General features: G+C 45.9%; 1 protein-coding gene across 1 annotated transcript in view; it reads right to left on the bottom strand.

Moving 5' to 3' along the window:
- Positions 1–16465, bottom strand: part of LOC126092515 (uncharacterized) — a 698582-nt gene extending 682117 nt beyond the window's left edge. Inside the window, exon 1 of the mRNA XM_049908142.1 lies at positions 14772–16465. Coding sequence (XP_049764099.1) covers positions 14772–15062 — 291 coding nt within the window. The 5' untranslated portion in view covers positions 15063–16465. The remainder of the gene's footprint in view (positions 1–14771) is intronic.
- Between the last annotated feature and the right edge of the window lie 3371 nt (positions 16466–19836).

The raw sequence follows: 19836 nt of genomic DNA, 5'->3' as shown, positions 1-19836 counted from the left end.
TTCTAGACCTTTGTGTAAGCCTGCATCGGATATTACGAGGGCTATCCACAAAGTACATTACGTTTTGGAATTAAAAATAAATAAAGTATTGGAATTTTTTTTTATTATATACAGATGAAAGCCAAACTTAAATACTACTTTTCTACATAGTTGCTGTTTAAATTAAGGCACTTATCGTAGCGATGGACGAGCTTGGAAATTCCTTCGTCGTAAAATTCTGCCGCCTGCGCCTTCAACTACGTGTTTACCTCTTCTTGAAGCTCCGCGTCGTCATCAAAACGCTGCATAGCCAACCACTTCTTCATTGCTGGGAATAAGTGGAAGTCGCTCGGTGCCAGGTCGGGACTGTACGGCGGATGAGGAAACAACTCCCACTTAAAAGATTCGAGAACTTCACGAGTGGCATTTGCCGTGTGGGCCCGGGCGTTGTCGTGAATCAGCAAGGTCTTTGAGCCCAACTTTCCCCTGCGCTTGTTTTGCATTGCTCTTCTGGGGTTGTGCAGAGTTTGGCAATACCTTTGAGAGTTTATTGTAGCGCCTCTTTCCAGGAAATCCACAAAAATCACACCTTTTCTGTCCCAAAAGAAGAGGTAACCACGTGGTTGAAGGCGCAGGCGGCCGAATTTTACGACGAAGGAATTTCCAAGCTCGTCCATCGCTACGATAAGTGCCTTAATTTAAATGGCAACTATGTAGGAAAGTAGTATTTAAGTGTGGCTTTCATCTGTATATAATAAAAAAAATCCTATACTTTATTTATTTTTAATTCCAAAACGTAATTTACTTTGTGGATAGCCCTCGTATAATGCCACGAACCTATCTAATTGGAAATTAAGTTTTACGGTAACAAACAAAAAAATATATATCCTCACTCTTCCGAATTGTTTCAAATTTTGAAACTACATTTCGAAATGACTGGAGTGAATACTATTTCTGTGTAGCTACCGGCATAAAGCCAGCATAAATGATGAAACAATTACTAATTTCGGAAGTGACCTCAACTTGCGGTCTAGTGGTCTGTAGATTGTTGGTTCCGACGTTCGATTCAGGGCCGAGTTCGAAATTTTCTTCACTCTGAGACTGGGTGTTCGCATTGTCCTAGACATTTCATCTCGTCTTCATTACGAAGACGCGAAAGTAGTCAAGGTGGCGTCAAACAGAACGGTCTACAGCAGGCGGGCGTGCGGTTCCAGACGGTGTCTCCCGGTGAATAATTCCATAGGATCATTTCATTTAGACTGTGGCGATGACGAAGAGATTATTCATACTGGCAGCGAATAATAAATCGATTTTACGAACAGAATATGTTTTACTTATGCTAAACCTTTGCAGCCTATGAAACATGGAACATTATATTAAAATTAGAGGAAAATACTCCAAACGGTTTGAGAAAGATTAATTTTACAAGCATTTGTCAATAACTCTTCACTTGATACGATTTTTAGAAATTTGTCTGTGTCAGTTCAACTGGAAGATCTTTACAACATTTATTGGTTGGTTGGTTGAATTGGAGGAGGGGACCAAACAGCGAGGTTGGCTCTAAGCATTATGGGACTTATCTGTGGTCATCAGTCCCCTAGAACTTAGAACTACTTAAACCTAACTAACCTAAAGACATCATACACATCCATGCCCGAGGCAGGATTCGAACCTGCGACCGTAGCGGTCACGCGGTTCCAGATTGAAGCGCCTAGAACCTGCGACCGTAACGGTCACGCGGTTCCAGATTGAAGCGCCTAGAACCGCACGGCCACACCGGCCGGCTAAACAGCGAGGTCATCGGCCCTGTCGGATTTATTTATTTATTTATTTATTGTTCCGTGGGACCAAATTAAGGAGAAGTCTCCATGGTCATGGAACAAGTCAATACATGAAATTATTACACGATATTAGAAACAGATAAAATAAAATATAAAAAGCATATTCAGGTGACAAGTAAGTTTAAATAAAGAAAATCAACAATGTAACACTGGAATTTGCTTAATTTTTTAGATCTTCCAGGAGCTCCTCGACAGAATAGAAGGAGTGAGCCATGGGGAAACTCTTCAGTTTAGACTTAAAAGAGTTTGGGCTACTGCTAAGATTTTTGAGTTCTTGTGGTAGCTTATTGAAAATGGATGCAGCAGAATACTGCACTCCTTTCTGCACAAGAGTCAAGGAAGTGCATTCCACATGAAGATTGGATTTCTGCCTAGTATCAACTGAGTGAAAGCTGCTAACTCTTGGAAATAGGCTAATATTGCAAACAACAAACGACATTAAAGAAAATAAATACTGTGAAGGCATTGTCAGAATTCCCAGACTATTGAATAGGGGTCGACAAGACGTTCTCGAACTTACACCACATATAGCTCGAACAGTCCGTTTTTGAGCCAAAAAATACCCTTTTTGAATCAGAAGAACTACCCCAAAAAATAATACCATACGACATAAGCGTATGAAAATATGCGAAGTAGACTACTTTTCGTGTTGAAGTGTCACTTATTTCAGATACTGTTCTAATGGCAAATAAAGCAGCATTTAGTTTCTGAACAAGATCCTGGACATGGGCTTTCCACAACAGCTTACTATCTATCCGAACGCCTAGGAACTTGAACTGTTCCGTCTCGCTTATAATATGCCCATTCTGTCTGATCAAAATATCGGTTCTTGTTGAATTGTGAGTTAGAAACTGTAAAAACTGAGTTTTTCTGTGATTTAACATCAAATTATTTTCCACAAGCCACGAACTTATTTCATGAACTACATTATTTGATACTGTTTCAATATTACACACAAGATCCTTCACTACCAAGCTGGTGTCATCAGCAAACAGAAATATTTTTGAATCACCTGTAATATTAGAAGGTATATCATTTATATAAATAAGATAGGGGAGGATAGGAAAGGAAATCGGTCTTTTGTACGTATTCGGCAGTTCGTGCAGTACGGTGTTTGACGCAAAGTTGTTGTGGAACAGATTAGTGCGACATTCCTTGTGGTACAGCAACATGTCTGCAAGACGTTGTCTGAGTGATTACGATCGTGGAAGAGCAGTTAGCTCGAATCCGGTCGAAATGTCACTATTGTGGCCACATAACTGATGTGTACAAAAGTGTCACCTCGCGATAAAAAAAAAAAAAAAAGGCCGCTGAAATTGCAAATGCTATGCGAAAGCTTGCTGGTGGCCGTAGACCGACCAGCACACCCTGAGAGGATCGATACGTAAGCCGTAGTGGAGAAAAAGAACAGACATCTCACTCCTGGGCAGATCGCTGCAAGCCTTGTAATCGATACTAATACAAGTGTCTCTGCCAGATCCATTTCGCGGTAATTAAATCACGTTGGCTTTGTGTGATCGGAAGACTGTTAAATGCGTCCCGCTTCAAAAACGCCATCGTCGAGAAAGAATTAGCTGGTGTAGGTAGAATGTTGGGTGGTGATCAGCAACAGTGGTCCAGAGTGGTGTTCTCCGACGAATTCCGCTTCGCTGTGGCAAGTGATTTTAGTCACCAGTTATCGCAGAGGCGGATGTAGTCCATTAATAAAGGAAGTAGCATACAATCGTTCGACCAATACTTCAATATTGCTCGTCAGTCTGGGATCTGTACCAGAATGGATGGATAGAGTAAACAGAGAAGATCCAAAGGAGAGCAGCACGTTTTGTTTCAGGTTCATTTAGTTAGTGTGAAAGCGTCACGGAGATGTTCAGGCTCCAGGGGGGAAGCTGGAGGGGAGGCGTTTTGCGTACGTCCCTGGAAAAGTCAGCCAGTACAATGCATCATCCTACGTACATCACGAGAAAAAAAAGCAGGAAGATAATATTAGTGAGATTCGAGCCCACACAGGTGCTCACCGGAAACAAATTTTTTTTGGAAATTTGTGATAAGAACTATGGGACTAAACTGCTGAGGTCATCGATCCCTAGGCTTACGCACTACTTCATCTAACTTATGCTAAGGACAACACACACACCCGTGCCCGAGGGAGGACTCGAACCTCCGACGGGGGCAGCCACGCAACCGTGACAAGACGCCTAAGACCGCACGGCTACCCCGCGCGGCTTTGCCAGTAACAGTTTTTCCCGCGAACCATTCGCAACTGGATCAGGAAATTGGAGAAATGACACAGCTACACAAAGTATCCTCAAACACACACCGTAAAATGACTTGCGGCGTATGGATGTAGACTTGGAGGCGTTATTGCTCCACAACAACCCCTCATCCTCCACATGATTCTGCATAGGACACAGTGGCACATGCTACTTGCCCCCCCCCCCCCCTCCCTCTCCACGTTTTCTTCTGACATAGCACGTCCTCCATAGGATGAATATACATTGCGTCGGACACACTTTCAGAACGAGTTGAGGTGGTTTTGGAACTGGAAAGTTTCTTGAACTATGAAAATCTAGACGTCTAGAACAAGGTACCCGCTAAGTAAGCCATAGTTGGAAAAAATACGTCGCACTGAAGAATGAACAAAGTGGCATGGTCACACCTCTGTCGAGATGATAATTAAAACTTAATGACGTCACCTAGTTCAAATGGTTCAAATGGTTCTGAGCACTATGGGACTTAACATCTTAGGTCATCAGTCCCCTAGAACTTAGAACTATTTAAACCTAACTAACCTAAGGACATCACACACATCCATGCCCGAGGCAGGATTCGAACCTGCGATCGTAGCAGTCGCACGGTTCCGGACTGAGCGCCTAGAACCGCGAGACCACCGCGGCCGGCGACGTCACCTAGTATTACTGTTATCTTTGCAGAAACGTATCTACAATTTACAGTATTTGCTCTTTCCGATACGAGCACAGAATTCTTCTCAAGACACAGATGTGTGATTATTCGACGTCCGCGCGCTTTGAACGGACAAACCAGTCACGAACCTAAGTCGCACGATCTATCCACCGCTACAGGGGTCTCCTTCCTCGTATAATGAATGATTTGCCCTCTAATGCGGAAGAACCTTTGCCTTCAAGCTCAGTCGGGAAACACGACCCGCGACTTTCACTCCCGACTGGAGTAATTTTTTGTTGTTATCTTAGATTCTTGCCGAGCGAGATATAGACATTTCCTATGCAAAGGTGTCAGCAGAAGGTAAGGAGTGACATCTTACGCAACGAACGTCAGTGACAGTCGCGTAAGATTTATAGCATATTAGCTTTCGGAACAATAGCTAGCTGTCACGCAGAGACCTAAAGGCAGCCATAATTGTGACGTTTACTGCTCTCTCGGCTTTTATTGACTGACAAGGTAAATCGACGAAGGAACCATTTTCTACAAGGTTGTGCTCCCGAAACTAATAACTACGAGGCAGAACCTCAGCAGATACGGAACAAGCTAGCGCAGCGATCGTGGAAACGATTTTGTTCCTGGACGAATTATGTAGATAACGAATTATAACAGCATCCTTGCTCATAATAATAGGTGGCCCATTTCTTATAAGCTCCAGAGAAAGGTATATACTTCTGACATTAATCGAAAGTTAAGTAAACAAACCATAGCTCTCTGTTTTAATGGTTAAGGAAGCCGGTCAAAGCTACATTTACGTCGTGTTGCACTCTAACAGATCAGTGCAGGTCTGAAGATTCCCTCTAACGACCAAAACCTGCCAACCCCACCTGCATGAATCTGAAGATGTCACGGAAATTAATCAGTTTTAACTTATGTCTTTCACGGCTTGTATCGGTTTGAATAAAATCATTTGGGTAATAAGTAGCGTAATTATAAAACACTAAAACTTCTAAAATGTTGATGTTTCTACAGACGTTACAGCCGTCCGATTCGGGGTGACTAACTGACGAATTCTCGTTACGGCTTCTCCTTATATACTGTCTGTTTTGTTTGTTAGATGCCTACCAATGCCACATTCTGAGATGCTACTGGACGATTTGAAGTAAGAAATTGCTATGGGTAGATGGCTGCACTGTGGGCTATTGCTTGTAATACTCTCGCATGTGATTGGTAGGTAACAGGATCCGAGAAATGTTGAGGCCCACGAAGGATCCCGAACACGATCGCCACACCCAAACTTGGACGTAAGCCGTGCTTGAGTGGTTTAGTTGGTAGACCACCTGCTCACGGGAGGCAGAGGTCCAGGGTTCGACTGCCAATCTTGCACACAGCTTTAATGCCCAAGGACGTTTCATGCTGCAAAGAAATTGTCTGTAACTAAAAGTAACTGAAGGAACGAGAGACGTCGAAGAAGACCTGGGACGCTAAATGGCATTAAAAACGATTGACATTGTCACTAGGTTAAGAAAGAAACACAGGACAGAAGAAAGTGGATACCGGTCGATTGTACTGGGGAGAAATCACAGAGGGGGGGGGGGGAGGGAGGGGGGTTTAAAGTTCATGTCTACTCCTATACCTTATCACAAAATCACAGGCAGAATCAATGTAGGCCACTACATACATACAGGGTGACGAGAAGGGATGGTCAATGATACAAACGGTCATTTGAAGCAAAGAAGTCTTCTTATGGACATATGTCCTATTCCGAATTGTTTCCGAGATAGAACACATTTAATTTACATTGTTATTTACTTCCTGTATTATTCAATACGTTGCTAGGTTTACACATGCACTCATGTACAACAGTTAGTAAACATTACAACTTTGGTTTTATAAATTGTCAGTTGAGAAACAGATATTCGTAAGACATTAACCTATAAGCATTACCGCACACGTCACGTTACAGCTGTTGTAAAAAGTTCACAATAGATGTTCGAATATACCACCGTCTAAGTCAGTGCATTTGTGCACTCTTTGTGTTCCTTAATGAGGGCAGCAGCGGCCACGACGTGACAAGACAAAAAAATGGTTCAAATGGCTCTGAGCACTATGGGACTTAACATCTGAGGTCATCAGTCCCCTAGAACTACTTAAACCTAACTATCCTAAGAACATCACACACATCCATGCCCGAGGCAGGATTCGAACCCGCGACCGTAGCGATCGCGCGGTTCCAGACTGTAGCGCCTAGAACCGCTCGGCCACTCCGGCCGGCGTGACAAGACAGACCACCTCGCATATGATTTCGTTCCTACGCATCAGACTTCATCCAGTCCCATAAACAAAAATCTAACGGCGTAAAGTCTGGCGACGTTGGTGGCCGGTCGATTGTACTGGGGAGAAATCACAGAGGGGGGGGGGGGAGGGAGGGGGGTTTAAAGTTCATGTCTACTCCTATACCTTATCACAAAATTGTTCCACCTCGGATGCTATTCGGAATAGAGCATACGTGCATAGGAAGCTTTATCGGCCGACCGCTACGGTCGCAGGTTCGAATCCTGCCTCGGGCATGGATACGTGTCATGTCCTTAGGTTAGTTAGGTTTAAGTAGTTCTAAGTTCTAGGGGACTGATGGCCTCAGATGTCCCATAATGCTCAAAGCCATTTGAACCATTTTGAAGCTTTTTCTTTCATGTTGACGTTCCTGTCGTAGCCCAAAATATTCATAACTGCTTCTACGACACCATTTATTACACATCTTATACCACACAGAAAAAAATTTCGAGCAGAAAATTCACGAGTGTACAGTTGGCCTGGCAGGAAAACTCAAGTAGACCAGAACCACATAAGCGGAAAAGCGCCGATTCTAAGAGAGTGACAGTAAATGGCCTCAAAGGAAAGCTAAAACAACAGTCTGAAAAAGCATGTGGTGTACATAGTGTGGTCCAGTGGGACCCAAACGAATTACGTATATGATGAAAGTGTTGGCAACGAGATGCTAGCGACGGCTAGGACGCCAAGTGCTGCTTCCCGAAGTGCGGCTCTCCAGATCTAGGCCAACGAGAACTTCAGCGGGCTTTCAGCGGCCTCTGGAGTAGCGGCCTCCATTAGGCAACACAGTGGCCGCTTTCATGGAATGCGGAATGCGTCAGCCGGGTGTTGTCCCGTCACAAGAGAGGGCTTCTAGAGACTTAAGCTGTTTGTTCACAAGAGAAACCCCGAGAGGGTATGCGTGCGAAACGGATCACAACATTAGTTGACTTTCGTTTGTTCGGTCAAGGAACGAAGCGCTGAGCGCTATATGTGCCGAAACCAGTGATCTCTATATTACCTGGATGTTGAACTCCAGCTATCTGATCGTAGCAACCATAGATGCTGACATTTCGTTTCTTATCAAACTGCAACATGGCTGCTAGGAAATGTCAGTAGAACACGAAAAGAAAATACTTTTCGATTCCGCTCCAACATCAGTTGTTACATCACATGTTGACATAAAGTTCAAAACAAGAACTCAGTCTACAATTGTCAAGTACAAACCGATAGAAATTTGTTTGCCAAACTATAACATGACGGACGATGGATAGCAAAAAAATGGTTTCAAATGGCTCTGAGCACTATGGGACTTAACATCTGAGGTCATCAGTCCCCTAGAACTTAGAACTACTTAAACCTAACTAACCTAAGGACATCACACACATCCATGCCCGAGGCAGGATTCGAACCTGCGACCGTAGCGGTCGCGCGGTTCCAGACTGAAGCGCCTAGAACCATTCGGCCACCCCGGCGGACGATGGACAGCACATGGAACTGCGGACACACTGTGGTTCTATACTCAGAGACCAGACTTCTACATCCAGGTTGTACAGAGATCACTGACCGAAACACAACCGCTCTGGGTCGCCTGGTTAAATGCACGACACTGTGATAATTCTACCGAGAGGTGTCGTACCGAACCACTCGTTCGACTGGTCCCTCGGTGCTGCTTATTACTCTTTGACAGGGGCCATAGCCTCACGAAGAGATTTACCGTTGACATTCCGAGAGCGAACTTTCCAAGAACAGTCGAGTAACAAATTAGACGCACTTCTTCTCATGCACATCTCGCGAAATGACCATGACGAAAATCACGACGAAAAAACCGCAGAAATTGGAGTTCATGTGTGGGCTTACCGACTGTACTTCATCCCGCGCACCATTCGCGAATGGATCAGAGGTGGGAGTGGGCGAGGGATGGTAATGGTGCCAGAATAATCCTCTGCTATACACGGTAAGGGTGTATAGGTTGATGTAAAAATGAAAAGCGAAAGAAAAACAGATTTTAATCCTTGATTCCGTAACAAGTTGTACACGAAAAAGTGATAGATGCAAAGCGTGTCTACAGAAGCTTAAAAATTTGTTGTTACAATAATAATCTCTTCTACCCTTGTACACGTAACATTACGAAGAAGAAATATATTCGTTCTACTTACGCGGTTAAAAGGCATAGCCCTGCGAAGTGGTGGCCAATTTTGTGAAAAGAGCTTGTGTCTGTTCTTATCAATACCATAATAGGCACTTTTTATTTCACGATTGCACACTAAAAGATGGGATCATAACGGAAAAGAAAACTGGTCCGGAGATGAATCTGTTGTTAGAAAAATAGTCCAAAAAATTCAATACACTCTTCAATGGTTTCTTGCCGCCTAAGATCGGAGTGTGGGCGCAAGAGGAGAGGCTACTCTCTCCCTCTCTCTCTCTCTCTCTCTCTCTCTCCCTCTCTCTCTCTCTGTCTTCTGGTAAATTAGCGGTGTGCGACAGTCTCCTTTTATATGGCAGACCTCACCGCCGGGCATTTAAATCTCGCAAAGGCCGTCCCACAACAGTTTCAATATCGTCCGCGCTAACTGCTTCGTGACTGACATCTCGTGCCCGCCGGCTACCATGCAGAATGCTGCGTCTTATGTCTTACACTGGACTCGCATTCGGGAGGTCGACGGTTCAATCCCGCGTCCGGCCATCCTGATTTAGGTTTTCCGTGATTTCCCTAAATCGCTCTAGGCAAATGCCAGGATGGTTCCTCTGAGAGGGCACGGCCGACGTCCTTCCTCGTCCTTCCCTAATCCGATGAGACCGATGACCTCGCTGTTTGATCTCCTCCCCCAAACAACCCAATCCAACCCTCTCATGTCTTATTGCTTCAAGGACTGTTTTCCAGCTACGCTAAGGGCAAAACCCCTATCTCGATTAATAAAATTTGTCGACACCCGTATTTCGACTGTTTCCTTAATAAGCTGCCCCAGAAACAATTGACTGAGCGGATAACTAACGTTTGTTCAAAACCAACATGTGCTTTTCCGTTAAGCTGTGCTAGGCCAGAGCAGATTTATTTTCCTGCCCGAGTGATACACAATCCAAAAAATGTTTCAGCGTACTTTAGCGTTCACTGAGTAGCCATAATCGAGTCAGCGTAAATTCTTTCGCCAAGATAGAATCTAAATTTAGCTACTGTAAACTTTTCGATTTTTGGAACTAAAAATAGTATAGAGCAATAAGACACCGAAATGACTGAGATACTCATATACGCCACACACACATCTATGCGAGATGGGTCCCACAAATGCTCACAAAAGAACAAAAATCTCATAAAATGAGCATCGTCACCCGAGATGAGACGTGGCGTCACGAGTATGCGCCGGAATCCAAAAGACAATCCCTGGAATGGCGACATGCGATTTCTCCGTCAAAGAAGAAATTCAAGATACAGTCGTTTTCAGGCAAAGTGATGTGCACAGTCTTCTGGGAGAGCCAGCGTGTGGTTCATTCCGATGTTCTGGACCGTAGGTAAATTGTCAATTCAGCACGCTACAAGACGACACTGATTGAGCGGAAAGCCTGAATTTCCAGAGTAAGGCCAAAGAAGAAGACCAACTTTTACCTGCAACATGAGAACGCCAGGCCCGATACCAGTTTTACGACCACGCAACTCAATGCAAAATTCGACTGAACTGTCTCGCCACATCCACTGTACAGTCCCGATTTAGCGCTTTCAGACTTCCATCTACTTGGGCCTCTGAAAGATGGACTACGTGGCGAATATTTTCAACATTCGGTTGCTGTCGTCAAACCTGTAAGGAAGTGCTTAGCCGCAGCTGCTTCCGATTTTTACAAGCGCGGCTTGCAGTTTCTGGTTCATCGTTGGCAAAAGAGCATAACGCTTGGTGGTGAACATGTGTAAAAACGACAGTCCTTAGCTGAAATATTGTTCTATGTAGCTGGGCTGTTGTGATTTACACTACTGGCCATTAAAATTGCCAAACCACGAAGAAATGCAGATGATAAACGAGTATTCAGTGGACAAATATATTATACTAGAACTGACATGTGTTTACATTTTCACGCAGTTTGGGTGCATAGATCCTGAGAAATCAGTACCCTGAACAACCACCTCTGGCCGTAATAACGGCCTTGATACGCTTGGGCATTGAGTCAAACAGAGCTTGGATGGCGTGTACAGGTACAGCTGCCCATACAGCTTCAACACGATACCACAGTTCATCAAGAGTAGTGACTGGCGCATTGTGACGAGCCAGTTGCACGGTCACCATTTACCAGACGTTTTCAATTGGAGAGAGGTCTGGAGAATGTGCTGGCCAGGGCAGCAGTCGAACATTTTCTGTATCCAGAAAGGCCCGTACAGGACCTGCAACATGCGGTCGTGCATTATCCTGCTGAAAAGTACGATTTCGCAGGGATCGAATGTAGACCCACGGGGCGTAACACATCTTAAATGAAACGTCCACTGTTCAAGGTGCTGTCAAAGCGAACAAGAGGTGACCGAGACGTGTAACCAATGGCGCCCTATACCATCACGCCGGGTGATACGCCAGTATGGCGATGACGAATACAGGCTTCCAATGTGCGTTCACCGCGATGCCACCAAACGCGGATGCGACAATCATGATAGTGTAAACAGAATCTGAAGTCATCCGAAAAAATGCCTTTTTGCCATTCGTGCACCCAGGTTCCTCGTTGAGGACACCATCGCAGGCGCTCCTGCCTGTGCTGCAGCGTCAAGGGTAACCGCAGCCATGGTCTCAGAGCTGATAGTCCATTCTGCTGCAAACGTGGTCGAACTGTTCGTGCAGGTGGTTGTTGTCTTGCAAACGTCCCCCTCTGCTGACTCAGGGATCGTGACGTGGCTGCACGATCCGTTACAGCCATACGGATAAGATGCCTGTCATCTGGACAGCTAGTGATACGAGGCCGTTGGGATCCAGCTCGGCGTTCCGTATTACCCTCCCGAACCCACCGATTCCATATTCTGCTAACAGTCATTGGATGTCGACCAACACCAGCAGCAATGTCGCGATACGACAAACCGCAATCGCGATAGGCTACAATCCGACCTTTATCAAAGTCGGAAACGTTATGGTACACTTTTCTCCTCCTTACACGAGGCATCACAACAACTTTTCACCAGGCAACGCCGGTCAACTGCTGTTTGTGTATGAGAAATCGGTTGGAAGCTATCCTCATGTCAGCTCGTTATAGGTGTCGCCACCGGCGCCAACCTTGTGTGAATGCTCTGAAAAGCTAATCATTTGCATATCCGCAGCATCTTCTTCCTGTCGGTTAAATTTCGCGTCTGTAGCACGTTATCTTCGTGATGTAGCAGTTTTAATGGCTAGAAGTGTACGTATCGCCTGTAGATTTCGTGAACAAAAATAAGAGGAAATTCTTTCGGACCGACGCTCGTAGTTTTGAACACACTCTGAAGAGTAATGGCGTCATGCGCAGGTCACTGTACCGCACTGCAAGTCTTTCGATATCTCAGAGCGGAACTCAGTAAGCAGCGTGTTAAGAAGATGCGCGGACGGATACACTGGCAAGCAGTGAGTGGGACCGAACACGGCGTCCATAGCGACACCCATGGGAAAACGGTGGACCCCGCAGCCGGCGTGACTCGCGGCAGGTCTGTGAGCTGCGTCTTCAGCTGAGACGTGGGCGGCGCGCTGTGTGCGGGAGGCAAAGCTACCCACGATACCGAGAGGAATACGTCGTTTTTCTCATGAAGAGAAATACTTGTCATCAAATTTTCGTCATTACGATGTAGCTACATCCTTCTTAAAGTACAAATGACTTCATTAGTTTTTGGATCCACAGTGATTTTTTTTTTAATTCTCGTGTCAATAAAGCGGCTGGGGTGGATGAAATCAAGTCGGAACTCATCAAATACAGTGGAATGTCAGGCCTTAAATGGCTACACAGGATAATAGAAATCGCGTGGGTTTCGGGACAGGTTCCATCGGACTGGACGAAAGCAGTAATCACACCAATCTTTAAACATGGAAACAGAAAAGGTTGTAACAACTACAGATGTATCTCTTTAATCAGCGTTGTGGGTAAAATCTTCTCAGGTATTGTTGAAAGGAAAGCGCGAGTATTAGTTGAGGACAAATTGGATGAAAACCAGTGTGGGTTTAGGCCTCTTAGAGGTTATCAGGACCAGATCTTTAGCTTACGGCAAATAATGGAGAAGTGTTACGAGTGGAACAGGGAATTGTATCTATATTTTATAGATCTAGAAAAGGCATATGACCGGGTTCCTAGGAGGAAGTTATTGTCTGTTCTACGAGATTATGGAGTAGGAGGCAAACTTTTGCAAGCAATTAAAGGTCTTTATACATAGATAGTCAGGCAGCAGTTAGAGTTGACGGTAAATTGAGTTCATGGGTTCAGAGTAGTTTCAGGGGTAAGACAAGGCTGCAACCTGTCTCCACTGTTGTTCATATTATTTATGGATCATATGTTGAAAACAATAGACTGGCTGGGTGCGATTAAGATATGTGAACACAAAATAAGCAGTCTCGCATATGTGGATGACTTAGTTGTGATGGCAGATTCGACTGAAAGTTTGCAAAGTAATATTTCAGAGCTAGATCAGAAATGTAAGTACTATGGTATGAAGATTAGCATCTCCAAAACGAAAGTGATGTCAGTGGGAAAGAGATATAAACGGATTGAGTGCCAAATAATAGGAACAAAGTTAGAACAGGTGGACGGTTTCAAGTACTTAGGATGAATATTCTCACAGGATGGCAACATAGTGAAAGAACTGGAAGCGAGGTGTAGCAAAGCTAATGCAGTGAGCGCTCAGCTGCGATCTACTCTCTTCTGCAAGAAGGAAGTCAGTCCCAACACTAAGTTACCTGTGCACCGTTCAATCTTTCGACCAACTTTGTTGTATGGGAGCGAAAACTGGGTGGATACAGGTTACATTGTCAATAAGGTTGAGGTTACGGTTATGAAAGTAGCTAGGATTATTGCAGGTACTAGTGGATGGGAACAATGGCAGGAGGGTGTCCACAATGAGGAAATCAAAGAAAAACTGGGAAGCAACTATAGATGCAGCAGTCACGGCGAACAGGCTTAGATGGTGGGGTCATGTTACACGCATGGGAGAAGCAAGGTTACCCAAGAGACTCATGGGTTCAGCAGTAGAGGGTAGGAGGAGTCGGGGTATACCAAGGAGAAGGTACCTGGATCCGGTTAAGAATGATTTTGAAGTAATAGGCTTGACATCAGAAGAGGCACCAATGTTAGCACTGAATAGGGGATCATGGAGGAATTTTATAAGGGGGACTATGCCCCAGACTAAACGCTGAAAGGCATAATCAGTCTTAAATGATGATGATGATGATCTCGTGTCAGAAACATACACAGGTGCACAGTTAACATGTCATATACTCTTGGACTAAAAGACTGCTGTCTTTAATGTGAGAGAATCACCACGTCCGTCATTTTATCACTGTAAGACGCGACAGCCCGCATGTGCCTTCAGTCAGGATGGTCTGAAATACGTCGTCGGTCCCTTTGCAGGACAATGCGTAATCGGTCGCACCCAGGCAGTAGCCACAAAGTAAACTGTTTTTACGTGACGCCTCTCGTCGTGAAGGCACGCCCTGTGTTTACGGAGAGACGGAGAAGCGATTTACCGTCTCTGTGTCCAATAAATAGCGGAGCGGGCGCTCCCGGAACGAGGCGCTAATTACAGTGTTTAGCGGCTGTACTCACCGAGGGAGCGTGCTGTCTGGGGGGCGACGGTGGCGGCGGCGCCGTGCTGCTGGTGCTGTCCTGGTAGTCGTCGATGTCGTCGTCGTCGAAGCTGTCCGAATCGTAATCGTCACCGACCCAGTCGCGCTGCAGAGGCGACTCCGTCGTGGACGGGAAGCGCGCGTGCATGAAGCGCTCCAAGGGCGACAGCTGGCGTGCGTGGGCGGCGGGCAGTCGCACCACAAGGGACAACGCCACCACCACCACCACCATCAGCGGTGTCAACACCAGCAATGATGCTCTCTGCGTCATGGCTTCAGGCGGTGCTGGACACGAGCATCACACGGTTATCACTTGGTCTGTACGTCGACGCTGGCGGGCCACGCCGGGTGCCGTCAAGTGACCGAATAACTGTGATGTTCCACAGGGATCAGTGTTGGGCCCTCAGTTGTTGACTGAAGATTAGTGATGCGGCAGTATCGCCAGTCGTGTAGTTACTCTCGACAGTGGACTGACAACAATCGATGCCACGACACCAATTTTATACTGGCTACGTGGGAGGGCAACTGCGATGTCGGGAATGACACTACGGCCAGAGCTGATAAACTAAAGATTAGTATCACAATAATGTCACCAATTTTGCAGTCAGTGTCCACAACCGACTGAAAACAGCCAATATATGACACCAGTTTTGTAATGACAGGCTGAGAAAGAGCAAATATAGTGTTCCACAGGACTGATGCCGGGGCCTCAGTTATTGACTAAATGCTGCGGTTACGCTGCTTCCACTAGTTCTGCAGTGTCCCCAGTCAACTGGGAATTCTTGTTGTATGACACTAGCTGTCCAGCAGCGGGCTTAGAATGTAAATATGGTTTTCCTCAGGGACTGATATTGAGACCTGAGTTGTTAGCTACACACTGATCAGGTGCAGTTTCCACTACGTCTTCAGTAAGTGTCCACACATCATTGGCAATAATAAAATTGCGACGCTAATTTTCATCCGCTCAGCGTGATTGTATCTAATTCATGCACCAGCTGCTATATGAAGCACACACACAAGAGTGTTAAACGACCTAGTACCTGTAAGCACAGTCTTTTCCACTTACGTCGGCTTGTGACAAGATGCTGAAAAGGTTCGACGTAAGACTAAATATATACGATATACAAATAATCCTCACTGAAGCCAGTTTATATACCACTATTGATATGATCTCTTTCCTCACTCTCAATTACCCAGAAACTTCCATTATGACAGTCCTTATCCGTTGTTTCCTTTCAGATCAGATGCAGATATTTATAACGAAAGCACTTCACTGTCAGTTGGTCTAATAGTTAATTACCTCAACTAAATCGCCACATTTTACGTCATTACTTCGAGCGAAAGGAGTGCACAGGCCTCTGCAAAATTGTAAAAAAGGCACGAAATACTAAATGTCCGAACTATCAAAAGCTGTACCAGAATGTCGCATCTATCACGACTGGTTCTACGCGGATTCGAAGAAACGCGATGTGCGAATTTGGACTGAATAAAAGAAACCGGTACCCTTGTCAAAAGTCCTCGAGCGACGTTTCCGAGGCGTGACACGTCAGTTGCAGAGCGCTAGCGGACTCGTCAGGTGCAGACAGCACAGCTGGCGGCGTGACGCGTGCCTGCAGGTGCAGCAGCGGCGGTGGTGGCGGCGCCAGCGCAGCTGCAGGTGGCGGGAGAAGGTGCGCGGTGGCGGAGCGCGCGGGCCAGACTGCGGGGCTGTGTGTGCAGAGCCGGCCCGCGGCGGCTCGCGCCACCCGCCGCCGCCTCCCATTGGCTGCCGGGGGACACTCTGCTCCCGCCGCCGCCGCCGCCGCCGCCGCTGCCCCCAGCAGGTGACCAGCGGAGGCCCGCCACCTCACGCTGCCGCCTGATCGCATTAATCTCTCGTCTCTCTCTCACACAGACACCTCCCTTCCCGCTACCAGTCCTCCGCTACTTTCTTTTTGCTTCCCGGTTCCGTTTTCCTAAAGAAGACTTCTGACAAATTATACGTCAGCCAGCCTCGACATATTTTTGTTTTCCCCATTTAATGCCGACTTTCACTGGACGCTGACGAAATGTTGCGTCACGGGACGGTAACGCGCTACAAAGTAGCGGGTGTGAAGCGCTGTTGTTATTGTTTAAGCCCGAACACTGGTTCTACATCTACATCTACATCTATACTCCGCGAGCCACCTTACGGTGTGTGGCGGAGGGTACTTATTGTACCACTATCTGATCCCCCCTTCCCTGTTCCATTCACGAATTGTGCGTGGGAAGAACGACTGCTTGTAAGTCTCCGTATTTGCTCTAATTTCTCGGATCTTTTCGTTGTGATCATTACGCGAGATATATGTGGGCGGTAGTAATATGTTGCCCATCTCTTCCCGGAATGTGCTCTCTCGTAATTTCGATAATAAACCTCTCCGTATTGCGTAACGCCTTTCTTGAAGTGTCCGCCACTGGAGCTTGTTCAGCATCTCCGTAACGCTCTCGCGCTGACTAAATGTCCCCATGACGAATCGCGCTGCTTTTCGCTGGATCATGTCTATCTCTTCTATTAATCCAACCTGGTAAGGGTCCCATACTGATGAGCAATACTCAAGAATCGGACGAACAAGCGTTTTGTAAGCTACTTCTTTCGTCGATGAGTCACATTTTCTTAGAATTCTTCCTATGAATCTCAACCTGGCGCCTGCTTTTCCCACTATTTGTTTTATGTGATCATTCCACTTCAGATCGCTCCGGATAGTAACTCCTAAGTATTTTACGGTCGTTACCGCTTCCAATGATTTACCACCTATGGCATAATCGTACTGGAATGGATTTCTGCCCCTATGTATGCGCATTATATTACATTTATCTACGTTTAGGGAAAGCTGCCAGCTGTCGCACCATGCATTAATCCTCTGCAGGTCTTCCTGGAGTACGTACGAGTCTTCTGATGTTGCTACTTTCTTGTAGACAACCGTGTCATCTGCAAATAGCCTCACGGAGCTACCGATGTTGTCAACTAAGTCATTTATGTATATTGTAAACAATAAAGGTCCTATCACGCTTCCTTGCGGTACTCCCGAAATTACCTCTACATCTGCAGATTTTGAACCGTTAAGAATGACATGTTGTGTTCTTTCTTCTAGGAAATCCTGAATCCAATCACAAACCTGGTCCGATATTCCGTAAGCTCGTATTTTTTTCATTAAACGTAAGTGCGGAACCGTATCAAATGCCTTCCTGAAGTCCAGGAATACGGCATCAATCTGCTCGCCAGTGTCTACGGCACTGTGAATTTCTTGGGCAAATAGGGCGAGCTGGTTTGAAGCAGTTCAAATGGTTCAAATGGCTCTGAGCACTATGGGACTTAACTGCTGAGATAATCAGTCTCCTTGAACTTAGAACTACTTAAACCTAACTAGAAATCTACTCTGTAGGAATCAGCATGGGTTTCGAAAAAGACGGTCATGTGAAACCCAGCTCGCGCTATTCGTCCACGAGACTCAGAGCGCCATAGACACGGGTTCACAGGTAGATGCCGTGTTTCTTGACTTCCGCAAGGCGTTCGATACAGTTCCCCACAGTCGTTTAATGAACAAAGTAAGAGCATATGGACTATCAGACCAATTGTGTGATTGGATTGAGGAGTTCCTAGATAACAGGACGCAGCATGTTATTCTCAATGGAGAGAAGTCTTCCGAAGTAAGAGTGATTTCAGGTGTGCCGCAGGGGAGTGTCATATGACCGTTGCTATTCACAATATACATAAATGACCTGGTGGATGACATCGGAAGTTCACTGAGGCTTTTTGCAGATCATGCTGTGGTGTATCGAGAGGTTGCAACAATGGAAAATTGTACTGAAATGCAGGAGGATCTGCAGCGAATTGACGCATGGTGCAGGGAATGGCAATTGAATCTCAAGTGTAATGTGCTGCGAATACACAGAAAGATAGATCCTTCATCATTTAGCTACAAAATAGCAGGTCAGCAACTGGAAGCAGTTAATACCATAAATTATCTGGGAGTACGCATTAGGAGTGATTTAAAATGGAATGATCATATAATGTTGATCGTCGGTAAAGCAGATGCCAGACTGAGATTCATTGGAAGAATCCTAAGGAAACGCAATCCGAAAACAAAGGAAGTAGGGTACAGTACGCTTGTTCGCCCACTGCTTGAATACTGCTCAGCAGTGTGGGATCCCTACCAGATAGGGTTGATACAAGACATAGAGAAGATCCAACGGAGAGCAGCACGCTTCGTTACAGGATCATTTAGTAATCGCGAAAACGTTACGAAGATGATAGATAAACTCCAGTGGAAGACTGCAAGAGAGACGCTCAGTAGCTCGGTACAGACTTTTTTTGAAGTTTCGAGAACATACCTTCACCGAGGAGTCAAGGAGTATATTGCTGCCTCCTACGTATATCTCGCGAAGAGACCATGAGGATAAAAGCAGACGGAGTAGAGCCCACACAGAGGCATACCGACAATCCTTCTTTCCACGAACAATACGAGACTGGAATAGAAGGGAGAACCGATAGAGGTACTGAAGGTACCCTCCGCCACATACCGTCAGGTGGCTTGCGGAGTATGGATGTAGACATCACACACATGCATGCCCGAGGCAGGATTCGAACCTGCGACCGTAGCGGTCGCGCGGTTCCAGACTGTAGCGCTTAGAACCGCTCGGCCACTCCGGCCGGCTTGAAGCAGTTCTCTAGCCTGTGAAAGTCTTTTCACGTCTTTGTCTTTCTCTACAAATTTTATCCCCGCCCCACCCCCACCGCCGGCCGGAGTGGCCGTGCGGTTCTAGGCGCTACAGTCTGGAACCGCGAGACCGCTATGGTCGCAGGTTCGAATCCTGCCTCGGGCATGCATCAGTGTGATGTCCTTAGGTTAGTTAGGTTTAAGTAGTTCTAAGTTCTAGGGGACTGATGACCACAGATGTTAAGCCCCATAGTGCTCAGAGCCATTTGAACCATTCCCAAACTCCGTATCTTGTGCTCTAGTGGCTAGTGTAGATGCCTCTCGATCACAGGTCCCCGGTTCGATTCCCGGCCGAATTGGGGATTTTTC

This window comes from Schistocerca cancellata, chromosome 7 (genome assembly GCF_023864275.1).
Source record: "Schistocerca cancellata isolate TAMUIC-IGC-003103 chromosome 7, iqSchCanc2.1, whole genome shotgun sequence".
In the NCBI taxonomy this organism is placed as follows: domain Eukaryota; kingdom Metazoa; phylum Arthropoda; class Insecta; order Orthoptera; family Acrididae; genus Schistocerca; species Schistocerca cancellata.
This window is presented reverse-complemented; position numbering and strand designations above follow the sequence as displayed.